Source organism: Salmo salar, chromosome 10 (genome assembly GCF_965601325.2).
Source record: "Salmo salar chromosome 10, fSalSal1, whole genome shotgun sequence".
Lineage (NCBI taxonomy): Eukaryota > Metazoa > Chordata > Actinopteri > Salmoniformes > Salmonidae > Salmo > Salmo salar.
The window spans coordinates 118,936,870-118,954,636 of record NC_138300.1 but is presented as its reverse complement, the minus strand read 5'-3'; the positions used below and the strand labels follow the sequence as shown (position 1 = coordinate 118,954,636).

At 41.9% G+C, this 17,767-nt stretch overlaps 2 protein-coding genes across 3 annotated transcripts in view; both read left to right on the top strand.

Moving 5' to 3' along the window:
* LOC106561707 (5'-nucleotidase domain-containing protein 3) overlaps positions 1-5,730 on the top strand; it is a 41,654-nt gene extending 35,924 nt beyond the window's left edge. For both annotated transcript variants that reach the window (XM_045688498.2, XM_045688497.2), the window contains exons 10-13: positions 520-606; positions 870-1,010; positions 1,562-1,626; positions 2,211-5,730. In XM_045688498.2, coding sequence (XP_045544454.1) covers positions 520-606; positions 870-1,010; positions 1,562-1,626; positions 2,211-2,469 — 552 coding nt within the window. In that variant the 3' untranslated portion in view covers positions 2,470-5,730. The remainder of the gene's footprint in view (positions 1-519; positions 607-869; positions 1,011-1,561; positions 1,627-2,210) is intronic.
* A 324-nt stretch (positions 5,731-6,054) lies between these two features.
* Positions 6,055-15,872, top strand: LOC106561711 (pinopsin). The gene is made up of 7 exons (XM_082956635.1): positions 6,055-6,630; positions 6,985-7,204; positions 7,669-7,777; positions 8,017-8,262; positions 8,639-8,752; positions 13,483-13,725; positions 15,717-15,872. Exons 1-7 carry the CDS (start codon positions 6,231-6,233, stop codon positions 15,870-15,872), a joined length of 1,488 nt encoding a protein of 495 aa, XP_082812761.1. The 5' UTR covers positions 6,055-6,230.
* The last annotated feature ends 1,895 nt before the right edge of the window (positions 15,873-17,767 follow it).

The window sequence follows — 17,767 nt, the reverse complement described above, 5'->3', positions numbered from 1 at the left end:
AAAAAAAAAAAAAAAAAAAATGGTATGAAATGTATGCATTCACTACTGTAAGTCGCTCTGGATAAGAGCGTCTGCTAAATGACTAAAATGTAAATGTACTAGGACCCCTGGTGTACTAGGGCCCCTGGTGTACTAGGGCCCCTGGTGTACTAGGGCCCCTGGTGTACTGGGGCCCCCTGGTGTACTGGGGCCCCCTGGTGTACTGGGGCCCCCTGGTGTACTAGGCCCCCTGGTGTACTAGGCCCCCTGGTGTACTAGGGCCCCTGGTGTAATAGGCCCCTGGTGTACTAGGACCCCTGGTGTACTTGGTCTATTCACAGGTGGTTCTTCAGAAGACACATGAGATTATAGGCTTACTAGCGGAATTCACAAGAGGGGGTACTTCAGGGGTCCAAGTACACCAAGTACAGCACGGAGCACAATGTATTCAGTGGTAAAGTAACCAAAAAAGGTTGAGAACTACTGTTCTAGCTCTGTCATACAGACTAGGGAATAACTGACTGTTTCTTTGTTCTGCAGGGAAACCTCTATGAGTTCCTGAGACTGACTGGCTGGAGGGGGTCCAAGGTGTTGTACTTTGGAGATCACATCTACAGTGACCTGGCTGTAAGTCAAACCATTGCTTTTACACTGCAAAGGTTAATATTCAAAATGATCATAGAAAATGTTCACTGCACCATAGAAATGACACGGTCAGATATTAAGATATAGGTTTAAGTTAAGTAGCGTTTAAAAAAACAGAAAGGTCAGCTCATGATTGGCTGGCCTGTTAACGAAACAGAGGTATTTGAGTTGTTCTGTGGTTTATCAACTCCTCAGGTTTGAGGAAAAAGGCTCTATAAATCCATATGTATTATTTGGATGTTTAGGACCTGACCCTGAAGCACGGCTGGAGGACCGGCGCCATCATCCCTGAGCTGAGGAAAGAGATCAAGATCATGAACACTGAGGAATGTGTTCACCTGATGACCTGGTTACAGGGTCTGACTGGGCTGATAGAACACATGCAGGTAGGTGGGGGTGGGGGGAGGTAGGTGGGGTTGGGGGGAGGTAGGTGGGATGGGGGGAGTGGGGGGGAGGTGGGGTGGGGGGAGTGGGGGGAGGTAGGTGGGGGGAGGTCGTGGTGTGTGCCTGTCTGTCTCCCTGTCTCCCTGTCTCCCTGTCTGCCTGTCTGCCTGTCTGTCTGTCTGTCTGTCTGTCTGTCTGGTAGCTCTATGTCTACAGCTATGAACCTAAAGAGTGTCTACTCTGCTCCCTCCTTCCCAGCACCACAGACATGTATTCTCAGTATGTACAGCATACGTTCTCTCCTCCCTCCTTCCCAGCACCACAGACATGTATTCTCAGTATGTACAGCATACATTCTCTCCTCCCTCCTTCCCAGCACCACAGACATGTATTCTCAGTATGTACAGCATACATTCTCTCCTCCCTCCTTCCCAGCACCACAGACATGTAGTCTCAGTATGTACAGCATACATTCTCTCCTCTCTCCTTCCCAGCACCACAGACATGTAGTCTCAGTATGTACAGCATACATTCTCTCCTCCCTCCCTTCCAGGTCCACAGAGATCCAGCTTCTCAAGCTGTCGTCCAGGAGTGGATCGAAGAGAGAGAAGCCATGAGGTACCAGGGGGATTGGGGAAGAGCTTATGAAAGAATCTCATCTAATTTATGATGCATCCTCTTATTTGTTAAAAGAGTTGTTATATGCTGTATTGTTAGTTGTTATATGCTATATTGTTAGTTGTTATATGCTATGTTAGATATTACTACACTGTCGGAGCTAGAAACACAAGCATTTTGCTACACCCGCAATAACATCTGCTAAACACGTGTATGTGACCAATAAAATTAGATTTGATTTTTGTTAAGATATGTTGGCAACACTTTCTTTGAAGGGCACCTGTAGTACATCAGGACTTCGTAACACATTCATAACCGACACTCATAGGCAGTACATAATCATTTCCTATAGGAAGGTTTTATGTCTGGGTAATGAATGTTTTCTGAGTTCCTTTATGTAGCTTCCTTTCAAATAAAGTCTTACCCATAGTTCCCTATAGGTGGCTATACCCATTAAATGTTTGAGAGGATAATTAGAGTGTTCAACTTTCTTTCTCTCTTTTTTTGTACAGATATTTCTCTTAACATGCAAAACAAGCACTTTCACTCAGTAACAATATTGTACTTCTTTCGTCATACAACAGATCGCAGACAAAGGATATCTTCAACGGCCAGTTTGGGAGTCTCTTCCGGACGTACCACAACCCCACCTACTTCTCCCGCCGTCTGTCTCGTTTCGCTGACATCTACATGGCGTCCCTCAGCTGTCTGCTCAACTATGACTTCCATCACACCTTCTTCCCCCGTCGTACGCCCCTGCAACACGAGTCACCCTTCTGGCCCGAGCAGACCAGCGCCGGGGCCCTGAAGATGCCCTTCATACCCCTACACAACCACAACTGAAGAGTAGAAAGGGTGGGGGTTTCAGTGTGACACCCTGCCCGGGCTTGACTCAGACTAGAGAGGCTAGGGTGACAGGTTTCACTGCGACACTCCGTCCAAGACCTGATCTGAGTAGAGAAGGGGAGGGGGAAAGGGTTCATTGTGTCACTCTGTCTTGACCTGCTCTCAAATACCTGTTTCACTCTATCATGCTGACCTGAAGCATACTGTCATCCCCAGCATAGTTACTTGAACTATAGTATATATGTAAACAAGCCAGCTGAGTAGGGTGTAAAGGGTAGAAGATGGCGTACGGGACTCTGCTAACTTGGACTTACTGTCTCTATTTTCCACTGACTTCATCCCATGTTGATCTTACGCTGTCAATAACTTCAATAATGATCTTCTCCGCTTTTATAATCTCACTATTATATGTGTAGGTTGAATTTAAAACAGTAAGTGGTGAACTCTTAAATATTTCTGCAATGTTTCTGTTTTAGGTTGAAAACTAGCGGTTCGTTTCCTTAGTACGCTATACCAGACACGACACAATACGTTTGCTTGAATGTTCTTGACAAACACACAGTATGGAACCAAATAACGATTTACTCAGATCTGCAAACTTTCATCCAAACAATATACAGTTGAAGTTGTAAGTTTACATACACCTTAGCCAAATACATTTAAACTCAGTTTTTCACAATTCCTGACATTTAATCCTAGTAAAAATTCCCTGTCTTAGGTCAGTTAGGATCACCACTTTATTTTAAGAATGTGAAATGTCAGAATGATAGTAGAGAGAATGATTTATTTCAGCTTTTATTTCTTTCATCACATTCCCAGTGGGTCCTTAGTTTACATACACTCAATTAGTATTTGGTAGCATTGCCTTTAAATTGTTTAACTTGGGTCAAACGTTTCGGGTAGCCTTCCACAAGCTTCCCACAATAAGTTGGGTGAATTTTGGCCCATTCCTCCTGACAGAGCTGGTGTAACTGAGTCAGGTTTGTAGGCCTCCTTGCACGCACACAATTTTTTCAGTTCTGCACACAAATTTTCTATAGGATTGAGGTCAGGGCTTTGTGATGGCCACTTCAATATCTTGACTTTGTTGTCCTTAAGCCATTTTGCCACAACTTTTGGAAGTATGCTTGTGGTCATTGTCCATTTGGAAGACCCATTTGCGACCAAGCTTTAACTTCCTGACTGATGTCTTGAGATGTTGCTTCAATATATCCACATAATTTTTCTACCTCATGATACCATCTATTTTGTAAAGTGCACCAGTCCCTCCTGCAGCAAAGCACCCCCACAACATGATGCTGCCACCCCCGTGCTTCACGGTTGGGATGGTGTTCTTCGGCTTGCAAGCCTCCCCCTTTTTCCTCCCAACATAACGATGGTCATTATGGCCAAACAGTTCTATTTTTGTTTCATCAGACCAGAGGACTTTTCTCCAAAAAGTACGATCTTTGTCCCCATGTGCAGTTGCAAACCGTAGTCTGGCTTTTTTATGGTGGTTTTGGAGCAGTGGCTTCTTCTTTGCTGAGCGGCCTTTCAGGTTATGTCCATATAGGACTTGTTTTACTGTGGATATAGATACTTTTGTACCTGTTTCCTCCAGCATCTTCACAAGGTCCTTTGCTGTTGTTCTGGGATTGATTTGCACTTTTCGCACCAAAGTACGTTCATCTCTAGGAGACAGAATGCGTCTCCTTCCTGAGCGGTATGACGGCTGCGTGGTCCCATGGTGTTTATACTTGCGCACTATTGTTTGTACAGATGAACGTGGTACCTTCAGGCGTTTGGAAATTGCTCCCAAGAATGAACCAGACTTGTGGAGGTCTACAATTTGTTTTCTGAGGTCTTGGCAAAAAAAAAAGATTTTCCCATGATGTCAAGCAGAGGCACTGAGTTTGAAGGTAGGCCTTGAAATACATCTACAGGTACCCCTCCAATTGACTCAAATGATGTCAATTAGCCTATCAGAAGCTCCTAAAGCCATGACATCATTGTCTGGAATTTTCCAAGCTGTTTTAAGGCACAGTCAACTTAGTGTATGTAAACTTCTGACCCACTGGAATTGTGATACAGTGAATTATAAGTGAAATAATCTCTGTAAACAATTGTTGGAAAAATGACTTGTGTCATTCACAAAGTAGATGTCCTATTTGACTTGCCAAAACTATAGTTTGTTAACAAGAAATTTGTGTAGTGGTTGAAAAACGAGTTTTAATGACTCCAACGTAAGTGTATGTAAACTTCAGACTTCAACTGTACATGACCCTAAACATGATGGGATGTTAATTGATTAATTAACTCAGGAACCACACCTGTGTGGTAGCACCTGCTTTCAATATACTTTGTATCCCTCCATTTCCTCCCATGTTTCCATGGTTTTGGAAGTTACCTGTTTGTGTAAACAAAGGAACAGTTGGTTATAAGGGACTTTTAACCAATGGTGGTCTTAGAACCAATAAGAACAGAGAAAGACAAGAATATAAACTAGTGAGGTAAATATCTTGACATTTTGACATGTTCAAGACACACTCTGAAATGCCTTAAGCTTTTGCACACTATAACTGCACTGTAGATATATCTGTCATGTTTAGAACAGGCTCTATTTACCCTGGTACTAGATACCCTAAAATCATACTTTTCACAAAGGTTTTATCGTTATTAACTGTCCTTAGTAATTAAGGTACAAACCACATTGATAGACACAACTGATAGAACAGTCAGTTTACAACAGAATGTTCCTATTTTTTTTATAGAAAAGAGGGCATATGCTGTATTTCATGGACAAATGTATGTATCATTGTGTCCAGTAATTTCTCTGCTGTATTTCAGTCGCTTGGCTATATTTTTGTTTGTTTGTTTTCATAAACATTCTGCTTTAAAAAAAACCTTGCTTTTAATCTATATCTAAATATAAAATTGTGTTGAAATCATTGACTTTGCACTGAAATGTTCAGAAAATAGTTATATTAGTTTTGTGGGGGAAACTAACAAGAAAATAACTTCCATTTCTTGTCATGATACGGTCAGAATGTTTGAGAAATCTATTCTATTATCTGTATATTCTAAATCTATTATCTATTCTTTGAGATCGATTATCCATGGTTGAAAAAGTGGTCTTGCTGGAAAAACTCACATTCAGAGAACTTTTATCCAAAGCTTGTATAGTTTACATAAATGTCCATCTTGTAATTTGTATTTTTTTTCTTTGGGAGTGTGTTTTTGATTTGATTGTGAATTAAAGATGGCAACGGCCTAACCTTGTTCCTGTTTTTCTTTTCTAGGCCTACTTTTGTGTATGCCATATAGGGATAGATTTCAGTTATCCACCCTTTCCTCGCCTCCAGAGAAAAGTCAGGAAAGCAAATATCTTTTATCTAACCTCTTGTCTCTCAATGTAAATGTATATTGACTTGACCCAGTTGGCTAAAAATAATTTAGAAAATTCACTTTGACACAAAGGCAGGGCTGTCTCTGGGCCTACACTTTGCACCTTTTTAAATACGGAACTCTCAATAAATCCTGATCAGATTAATCAATATAATCGTACAAATCATGTTAGGGAGCAATTTCCCAAATGGTTTTTAAGTTGGTGTTGGGCAGCATGTTCTCAATGACAGATAATTAATCAAAAATTTAAGACATCCTGAATACAGAAGCTATTTAAGTAGGATCAGACATAATAAGATCAAGCTATGACGTTTGGGCTTTGATTGGGATGGGATGCAGACAGCAAAGAACCCTTTCTGTAGTTTCTTGGTCATATGGTGGAGAGCGTGCGTTTTAAATTAAGCACCATGGACAGCACCACTGCCGCCGGCACACCTTGGAGCTTCGACCCGACTTTTAACTCTACTTCTCCGGGATACAAATCTAGTACTGTGGCACCCACGATTTTTCCACGGGCAGGCTACAGCATCCTCTCCTATCTTATGTTCATCAATGCAATTTTCTCTGTTTTTAACAATACTCTGGTAATAACGGTGTTGGTGAAGAATCGTACTCTCCTCAACCCAATGAATGTGATCATCCTCAGTTTAGCCATGTCTGACTTGATGATAGCCTTGTGCGGTTCGTCGATAGTCACCATTACCAACTATCATGGTTCATTCTTTCTCGGCGATGAGTTTTGCATCTTTCAAGGATTTGCTGTCAACTATTTCGGTAAAGTACTTTATTTTTTTTATAGGATGTCTTTGAATCATGTGAACTGAACTCAAACTTTGAATAAAAGCCAATGTTTTGTTGTTGTAGCTTGAAAGTGTTGAAAATGCAAGTCTAATTTGATCAAGTTAACTCAATGTGTTGGATTGGGTTTTGGGTGGGGGGGGGGGGGTATTCAGATTCAGATCTGTGGCTTTCTGGTTGTGAGCCAGGGTTCATATCTTGATTACCTTTTAGATCACAATGGACAGCATTACATGGACAGGATCAGAATCTGATCCTCGATCAGCACTCGTACTCTCAGACACTTTATGAACACACTGCCCCCCCCCCCCCCGGTCTCCTCTCCCTCAGGTCTGGTGTCTATGTGCACGTTGACACTGCTGGCGTACGAGCGCTACAACGTGGTGTGTAAGCCCATGGCAGGCTTCAAGATGAACGTGCGTCGGAGCTTTCAGGGGCTCCTGGGGGTCTGGCTGTTCTGTTTGTTCTGGGCCGTGCCCCCACTGCTAGGCTGGAGCTCCTACGGACCCGAGGGCGTCCAGACCTCCTGCTCTCTGGGCTGGGAGGAGAGGCCAGTATAATGTGTTATAACTTGTAATAAGCATGTATGAGCCTTTATAGTGTCCTGTAACATGGTTTATAGTGTATGATTTGTTTATAATGTCCTATAGCATGGTTTATAATGTGTTATGACATGTTTATAATGTCCTATAACATGGTTTATAATGTGTTATGACATGTTTATAATGTCCTATAACATGGTTTATAGTGTTATGACATGTTTAATGTCCTATAACATGATTTATAATGTTATAATTTGTTTGTTATGTCCTATAACATGGTTTATAATGTGTTATAACTTGTTTATAATGTCCTATAACATGGTTTATAATGTGTTATGACATGTTTAATGTCCTATAACATGATTTATAATGTTATAATTTGTTTGTAATGTCCTATAACATGGTTTATAATGTGTTATAACTTGTTTATAATGTCCTATAACATGGTTTATAATGTGTTATGTCTCTCTAGGTCCTGGAGTAACTACAGTTACCTGATCCTTTACACGCTGTTCTGCTTCCTCCTGCCTGTCGCAATCATCATCTACTGTTACACCAAGGTCCTCACCTCCATGAGACAGGTACATATAGAGACTCAGCTCCCCGAGGGACATACCAATTTAAGTCCATTTCTGTCCATATACCAAGTGTACAAAAGCCTCTTCCAGTTGGGATAAAGGGACTGTAACAGGGACTGTTGCTATAACTGGAGACTGTCAGAGGGGTTTAGACGCTGAGTACTGTGTCTGCAAGCTTAAACGGATCCTGTCGGTCGTGGGGTATCGTCTTCCTCTTCCTTCCCCTCTTCCTCCTCCTCCAGCTAAACCGTAGTACGGAGTTGCAGGGCGGTCGCCCCTGTCTGCAGGAGAACGAGCGGGCCGTAAGGATAGTGCTGGCCATGATCGGGGCCTTCTTTGTTTGCTGGCTGCCCTACACAGCCCTGTCCGTGGTGGTTGTGGTGGACCCAGAGCTCCACATCCCTCCGCTGGTGGCTACCATGCCTATGTACTTCGCCAAGACCAGTCCCGTCTACAACCCCATCATCTACTTCCTAAGCAACAAGCAGGTGTGTGTACTGGAGGAGAGGCAGAGCAAAGCCAGAGTGAGAACACATCAGTTAAGTCTGTAGATTATCGAAGGGGACTGTTATATGTCAGCTCCCTGTGCTTTTAATTCAATTAGAATACACACTTACCTTTTGGTTATTTAGGCCTAGATTTAATCCATATCGGCAATTTTTCAGGTGTTCGCGAAGACACCGTTCACGGTAAACGCTGCATGTGTCTGCTCAATCCGAAATTAAATCTAGCCCTTATTCGTTGACACTCATCCATAGAGACTTGCAATCGGTGATGTCTTGAAGATTGTACAAATCGATTTATCATTCTTTACCACACATTCTGTACGTGGTTTGCTAACACTTGTGTTCGTACTCCCTGTAGTTCCGTGATGCCACTCTGGAAGTCCTCTCCTGTGGGCGCTACATTCCCCACGACCCGGCCACCGACACTGTCCCCATGCGCTCCATGACCCTGAGGACCACGGTGGGCAGAAGGGTGGGCAGAAAAAAACAAGGGATCAGTGCACAAAGCAGGGTGCTTCCTCTGTGACTGATCTCTCTCCTCCATCTCTTCCATCTCCTTTATCTCCATCTCCTCTCTCCTAAATCTCCTCCATATCCTCCATCTCTCTCCTCCATCTCCTCCTCCATCTCCTCTCTCCTCCATCTCCTCTCTCCTCCATCTCCTCTCTTGTCCATCTCTCATCCATCTCCTCCATCTCTCCTCTAACTCCTCCATCTCTCCTCTAACTCCTCATCTCCTCTCTCTCCTCCATCTCCTCCATCTCTCCTCCAACTCCTCCATCTCTCCTCTAACTCCTCATCTCCTCTCTCTTCATCTCCTCTCTCCTCCATCTCCTCTTCAATCTCCTCCATCTTTTCCATCTCTTCTTCAATCTCCTCCATCTCCTCCATCTCCTCCATCACTTCTTCAATCTCCTCCATCTCCTTCATCTCCTCCTCTATCTCCTCTACTGGAAACAGAAACGGGAGCCTAGAAGTATCACGGTGGTCTGGGTCCATTCGAGCCCCATCACAGCTCATCACTCAGGTGAAACCTAACTTCCACTTGAGTGGAATATTCACCCAGTGTCCCATTGACATTAATGTATAACTAAGTGAGAATTTGACTTAAGTGGAAGTTAGGATTTGAAGAGATACAGAGAGAAGCTGCAGCCTCATCCTAAATAAAGTCCAGTCCATGTCAATCAATCAATCAATCAATCAATCAGTCACCAAGCAAGTCCTCGTCTGCAGTACATTCAAAAAGTGAAATGGCGCAAGGACTCTAAAGTACAACAATGGGAGATTTTTTTTAAAGAATTACAGAAAACGGGGGATGCAAATTTGTCTTTGAAAATTATTTATTGAGATCCATTTTAGAGTAATGCAAAGCTGATTCTGTTTTCGTAGTGTGTATGTTTGTGTCTGTGTGAGTGTGCGTGTGTGTGTGTGTGTGTGTGTGTGTGTGTGTGTGTGTGTGTGAGAGAGAGAGAGAGTGTGGTAGACACACGGTTTCTTAATTTTGTTCAGAATGTATTTTTAATTTTATGCAAGTGATCTCAATTACTCAATAAAACTAATCTACCAAATATTGATTGTTCTTGTACATTTCTTTGGCAAGACAGAAACTTTTCTGGAAATGTTTTCAGGAGCGGGTGATATGTTAAGTGAAGTGTTTTTGTGCACACTGATCAACTCAGTTCGAAGACACAACCCATTGGCCTACATAAACAGGATGAACAAACAAAGTAAGTCTCCAGGTCATTGTCCTGAGAGCAGCTTTTCTCATTCCTGGATCCTGGTGACCCAAAGGTTGCACATTTTTAGTTTTTACCCAATTCATCATTAAGCTTTGATCATTTGAATCAGATGTGTAGTGCTAAGGCAGAAACAAAAAATGTGCACCTCTTTGGATCACCAGGACCGGGACTGAGAAACACTCCTGTAGGAAAAGAATGAATGGACTGAACCATGAGAGATGCTATTCCAACATCTCATCCTCTCTGTAGCTGCCTCTGAAGAACACAGTGTCTTTATTAATATACAATGGGTGACTTCAAATGTCAGTAAGTCATTTTGATCAAAGAACAGAGAGGATAATACACTGGCTTGATCTAATCCCAGATTTAGATCTGGCATAGCCTGTATGAGCTGGGAAATGTTCAAGCAAAGAGTATTTCACACTTAATCCTTTTCTACAAATAGGATTATACATTGTCACGTAGTAATCAAATAACACGCTCGGCTTTCATTCATTTCTTTGGATGGTTCAGGAATACTCCCTGTCAGCCACCTGGCTGTAACAGTCTTCCATAATAAAGGCAGGTAGCTATATGTCAACTCTTTAGTAGAAATACGAAAGGATTATACATTGTCACTGTTTATCACTGTTTATTATCTATGCATAGTCACTTCGCCCCTACCTACATGTACAAATTACCTCAACTAACCTCTATGTCACGTCCTGACCAGTAAAAAAGGGTAATTTGTCATTGTAGTTGGTCAGGGCGTGGCAGGGGGTGTTGTTTTTGTGTGTTTTGGGGTTTGTTTGTTTCCAGGGGATATGTTCTAGTTTTCATTTTCTATGTTAGTTTTTCTTTGTGTGGCCGAGTATGATTTCCAATCAGAGGCAGGTGTCGTTAGTTGTCTCTGATTGGAAGCCATACTTAGGCAGCATGTTTTTTCCTGTGGGTTGTGGGTGGTTGTTTTCTGTATAGTCTGAGAACCTTACAGAACTGTTGATTGTCGGTTTGTTATTATAACACGATGCGCTTTGGTCCCCTTTCATCGACGCTTGTGACACTCTACCCCCGCACACTGACTCAGTACCGGTACCTCCTGTATATAGCCTCGTTATTGTTATTCTTATTGTGTTACTTTTTTGTATTATTTTTTACTTTAGTCTGCTTGTTAAATATTTTCTTAACTCTTCTTAAACTGCACTGTTGGTTAAGGGCTTGTAAGTCAGCATTTCACTGTAAAGTCTACACTTGTTGTATTCGGAGCATGTGATAAAGTTTGATGTGATTTGATTTGAAAATGAAAATAAAAACGTCCAGATAAATGTATAAAAGGACTGTATCCCCGTAGAGTAAGTATAGGCCACTGATGATAGTAGGGTCAGGTACAGTCTTCAGTCTAAAAGTCTAGTACAATAGATAGATGGTACCTCTTGCTCATGCTTCCTGTCTAACAGCCTGTCTAACAACTAGCTCTAACAGTCTTCTATCATAAAACATGTATTTAAGACACGTCAATTCTTTAGTAAAAACACTAACATATGAATAGCTTAAAGAGTATTTTCATGATAAAAGGGTCAGGTTTAGACTTCTATAGCTGTTTCGATTGGTCTAACAATACATGACACTTCTTGCTCAGCCTGCATTCTGTCTCTACTATACACAGTAGTGAACCATTCCTAGGTTTTTGTGTACGGGTTTAGAACACCTAACAGGCAGGGTTGGGTCAGTATTGCCAATAGGTCAGCAGTGCCATTGTAATAAGCATGTCTTCAATACAGCCTGTCGCTCTCAAACACTTCATAGAGACATATCCAATTAAACCCACCACCCTCACTATAATCCCAATTGAGGATAAAACACAGCCAAGTGCAAATAGATGTGACTCACAGCGAGGATTCCCTGGAGACCAGTGAGCCATGCAGGGTGTCGATGAACACAAGTGGACACAGCGGGGCGTCAACTAGGTCATATTCAACAGGCACTAAAAATAAGAAAACAGATTGAAACAGCGAGGGACTACCTGAACTTGTCCAATTAGAACCCTCATTTTCATTTTCCGTTGCACAATGTTTTGCAAAATGTTATGGTACGCCCTAATGAATACAACCCCGTCATAATGACACTGGCTAAGGGAGTGCTATGAAGGATGTGCTTCATTATTCTTTGGGTATGGAGTAGATGTTGTTGCATATACCGGTAATAAGCTTAGGTTGCAGCTGTGGGCTCCTGTTCATAAATGATTCTGAAAAGGATGGAGAGACGGAACAGTTTTTCTAAAATGGAACTCAAACCTTTTATGATGGAACTATATCCAAGAACTCTGCCTATTTCCTGGGGATATGGGAACGCCACAGTTTGGGAGGAGTACATTGACATCTCATTTACCGTTGCAAACTGTGCAGTATTATTCTTCACCTCATTTGTCGGCATTGCAGCGAATGTGTTTGTCACATGGGCAGTGTACCGTCAAAAGTCTCTTAGAACGTGGAACAACGCGCTCCTGGTCAACCTCGCCGTTATCGACATCCTCCGTTGTTGTATTGACTGTCCCATTCTCCTCACCATCGTTCTGAAGGGACCCGTAGGAGGAGGTCTGGAGGAAATGCTCTGTGACACCCAGGTTGCCTCCTTCTCATTCTGCTGCTGTATTCAGTTGCTCACCTTGGCCTGCATCAGCATGGAAAGACATCAAGCAATCACCCACCCTTTCAAAATCACCCAGCGCCGAAGACGGATTCTGGTGTGGATCCCCTTGACCTGGATGGTGGGTGTTCTCGTTGCGGCCTTTTGTGTTACGTTTGTCAAGGACTCACCTGTTTATGTTAGGTGCAGGGGATGGGAGGTAAATGTACAACTATCCTATGACACATTTGGACTCTATTTATTACTTCCGCTATGGTCAACCTGCTTCACTGTCATTATTGGATTCTATGCTCGTATATTTATCATAGTGAGAGCACATGGTCGAAAAATATTTGATAAAGGATCTTTTCCAGCACCCAAACAAGACATCATGAAAGAAGCAACAAATAAAGTTCAGGAAGAGGATGATAAAGATGGGAAAACAAAACATGAGGAATCTGAGAAAACCGAAATAGAGGAGAAAAGGGAAACGGACCAAAAAGAGAATAGGCAAGGGGAAACTGTTCAGCAAGAACATGCACTACCTGTTGAAAAAAAGTTATCCAGAAAAGACCCTGAAATTGGATTTACGAACACGACAACAAAGAACCCTCAAGGAGCCATGAAAGGCTCTTCGGACAACATGACAGAAACCAAGACTCTGGGTAGCAAATCTAAGCTACTCGCCACTAAGGTGAAACTACCATGCGTTTCATTCATGCCACAGGTGGATAACCCCAGTTCTAAGGTGCTCAAGTTGGTAGACTTGGAACAAGACAAGGATGTCCGTTCACTCCATCCCAATTCTAATAGTGATGATTATGTCAAAGCAGATGGTATTTCTCCATTACCTACCAAGGTTGAGGAGACTGTAGCAGCAATCCCCGTTCCAGAAACTCCAGCTGCGGAGCAAAGCTTAGAGGTTGAAGGTGGCGTCTGTATGATGCCGTCGTTCGCCAACAAAGAGCATGCCAAAAAAAAGAAGGAGAGTAAACTGGCGAAGCGTTCTGGTTACATCATTCTCACCTTTCTGATATTCTGGATGCCATTGATAGTGATGACGCTGGCCAACGTATTCTGCAACAGAAACAGGAATTTCAGGGTAAGTTAAAAAAAAAAAAATGTTTCTGATGGTCATTGTCAGTGAACTTTTCATCAGATGCTGTTTTTTTTTTAAATATATATTTTATATCAAAGATACAACCCATAGCTTCTATCAATTGCATAATATCAAATGGAGGAACATCATGACTGTAGAGCTGTGCCTTCCTACCAGGGTGTGAATTATGGGAGCGCAAGCGGGGAGCTCTGCTCCCCTGAATGAAACATTAACTCCCCTACATGCAACAAAAGTCCACCTCTGGGGGGGAGAGGGGGGGGGGGGGGGCTCTAAATAATGCTAATTGAACCATTCTCCTATTTCTTAAAAAAAATATATGAAAAATAAAATATTTCAAATGAAAAGAACACCCCCACCTCTCTATCATGATTTAAACCATGTATTTCTACATGGCTGCACTAACCATCTCCCTGTCCATGAATGATAGAAATTATATAGGCGTTGTCCACTCAGTAGTGCTGAATTTCAGCCTCAGCTGAGCTCCCTAAAACGCATAGATTTTCCTTTGTACTTTCCCAATTTGTTTGCCATGCATCCTTGATAAAAAATGGCCTTTATTCCAATGAATTAGATGTATCTGTCGATTTATCATTGTTGCTTTTGTCAGTCAGCTGTTTAGAGCACTCATTGCTTTGTTTTTCAGGTGCACGCGGGTATTTGTTCTCCATGCTGTCCGTAGACCATTTATTTAGCTTTAATATTTTCTAACCATATTTGTTTTCTTTCCTGGATCAGCTGATGACGGTCAACATTATCACTAGACAACTAGTTTACAGTTAGACACCAATGCGCATCCAATCCACCCAACAAGTATAGGCTACAAGTTAATGACAGTATCCCTACAGTATATATAGTTGAATCTTTCAGTTAGAAGTATTCGATTGTGCCCATGAAAACAGTTTTCACGGCGAAACATCATAATATTTTACATAGGCATAGCTATATTTACAACGCCTTTCCCGAGATATCCCAAGATCCATGCTTCCTGCTTAAGTTCACTGTTCTGATTATATTGTTAAATGCTTAATAATGACAAATAACACAGCCATAAATGTAATTAATGTAAGGAAAGAATGGTATTGGAGGGTAAACGCAAGTAAAAGCAGTTTACTCACCTTTAAAAAAAAAAATGTATTTAAAGTACAGGGAGCGTTACTTTTTTCACCACGACCAGCAATCGGAGTTTATCCACCTATTTAAAATAAAAATAAAAAATGTTAACCACACTAGGCTACGTCACTGGTTATTGGTAGGCATCTTTGAAGTTCATGGTAATACACATTGTAGCTTAGTCTAGTAAAATTCAGTTTTTCCTGAGACAGTTTCAAACCAATTTCATGTCAGCAAGAGGCATCAATTAATGTAGGCCTAATCAACGGCAATCGAAAAATGTCGTTAGGAACACTTTTTGGTGTTTTGGAACAGTTGTCTATTTCCATTCACCAAATAGAAGTGCACATGCAGTGCACTGTTTGGATGCTGGAATTATTTATTATTATTTTGCAGTGGACAAAAGCACAGGTAGCATACTTTTTCCCCCAGTGATTTCTTTGACAATCAGATAATAAAAGGTAATTCATTTTTACCGTTAAACGACCCTGGGTTTACAAGCGCGGATATCGACTCTGCCGCTTGAGCATGTTCTGGGGGCACAGTCGATAGGACGCTGGACTTCGGGCTAGAAGGTTGAGGGTTCGAGATCTGCTCCCTGCCTGTTTCATTACAATACTATTAGGCCCACAAAGAAATACGTGCACGCATGCACCCAATAAATGCCACGGTGTAATTCAAACTCTGCTTATTACACAATACATTTGAAAGCTCTTGGGATTCAAAATCCCCTTTTGATCTATCAATTTATGAGTGTTCAATTATTCAATACATCATTGTACTATTCTGAACAGAGATTACTATAGGAGGTTATACAATTCTAATACAGCATACACATTGTTTTACATATTTCTGCCTTTCAGATGGGGACAGCTCAAAATCTGGATATCCTGTCTGTATCAGTGGCCTGCATGACCTCTGCCAGTAACCCCATAACCTACGCTGTGGTCAACCCTCAGTTCAGGACAGAGTTCTACTATCTTAGGAGGAAATGTCAATCGTTATGGACACGAGCTTAGACATACTACAGATAACTGTCTGATCTTCATTATGGCATGTGCTTGGAATATGATGGTCACTTTTAAATGGTAGTAAGCATTGTAATTTAAAATGATCATAACACATCAAAAAGTCTTCATCTCTTGCCAAAACTGGGGGTCAGTCTCAGATGGGGTGTCTCATGTGTGATGTAATCCATCTCCTTGTTTGGTCCCAGGCTGGTTCTCAGGTAGGTCAACAACATCACTCATCCTCAGCAGTTAGGGCCTGATTTAGACTGAGGAAATTACGCCTTTCTTATGCATGACTTTCCTATGGACTTCTCAGTAGTTAGTATTCAGATTTCCCTTATGAAGGTGAGTAAAGGGCTTTACAGACGTGGTTCCCTTGTGCACTGAATAAATGTAATTCGACTGCTTGAAACCCTCACACTTGCTGGCCAACAGATTTTCTCGTGGAGTTTTCAATCAATAGGGGTTTCATTCCATTTATCTTAAGCCATCCCTTTAAATACGCTATACCTTTAAGTTAGACTTTTGTCCATAGACTCAATGAAATATATGGATAGAACGTGTTCAGAAAGAAAGCCATCTAAATATATGGATAGAACGTGTTCAGAAAGAAAGCCATCTAAATATATGGATAGAACGTGTTCAGAAAGAAAGCCATCTAAATATATGGATAGAACGTGTTCAGAAAGAAAGCCATCTCCGTTGGTAGATTAAAAAATTCTGTGATCTTGTAGATTATTCTTCAGGTTTAGGATAGTATTTAAGAATCATTTAAAAAACTAGTTTAGAGAGCCTTTAAGCACGAAAGAAAGAAAACCGTGGTTTGAACCTTTCTGAAAATTGCCACCCGTTACTTAACCCATGGTAATGTTGGAAGATTAGTGTACATAGAATTATAACAGGGAGATTAGTGTACAATAGTTGGCTATACCCTGTTCTATTGCCTGCACTAACCACGGGCCAAGTATTATGCCATGCGTCGGTCCAAACCGTTACGGCTTGGTGTGCTCTCCATAATGATTTAATTCGCCTCAGGTCAGAATCGTGCCCTTAGTGAACACTGGGGTGTTTCCCTGCTATGCTGCAAGACCCAGACCAAATGTAGGCCAAAATAAACAGGCTCTGTTGTCTAGTACTATACATCTCCATGGTTCACTGGCTCAGAACAGAAGAGCCTTCCTTCACCCCATTTGTGTGTGTGTGTGTGTGTGTGTGTGTGTGTGTGTGTGTGTGTGTGTGTGTGTGTGTGTGTGTGTGTGTGTGTGTGTGTGTGTGTGTGTGTGTGTGTGTGTGGTGTGTGTGTGTGTGTGTGTGTGTGTGTGTGTGTGTGTGTGTGCAACCATGCGTATGTGTGTGTGTGTGTGGGCGAGTGTGTGTGTGGGCGAGCATGTGTATGTGCATACAAGTGTGTCTGTGTGTGTATAATCAGAGTTAGGCCTGTCTCTGTAGGTTCTCCACCCTGGACCAACCACTGAGTCTGTCAGGCCCTCACACGCCCTCCAGCCCCCCTGGAGAGACAGGCTAGGAGACCTCATTATTACCCTGTACAGAGTGGGAGTCACTGGACCAAGTCTCACAGCCTGGGGTCTAACTAGAACTCCTTCTCAAATGGCACCCTAGCCCCTACTTAGGGAATAGGGTGCACTATATAGGGAAGACTGTGCCATTTGGCACACCTGCCAATGTCAACAAATTCACAGCAGGGTGTCAGCACCTTAAGTTAAAAAAACAAACCAAGGGTGATGACAGACTGACGGTGGCTTCACAGCCGGAATGTTTCTATGTTCTAGAATTAATACATATGTGTAAAATAACTTGTTTTATATTCTAGAATTAATAAATGTTAAATATCTTGTTCTATATTCTAGAATGAATACATATGTGTAAAATAACTTTTTTTTAAA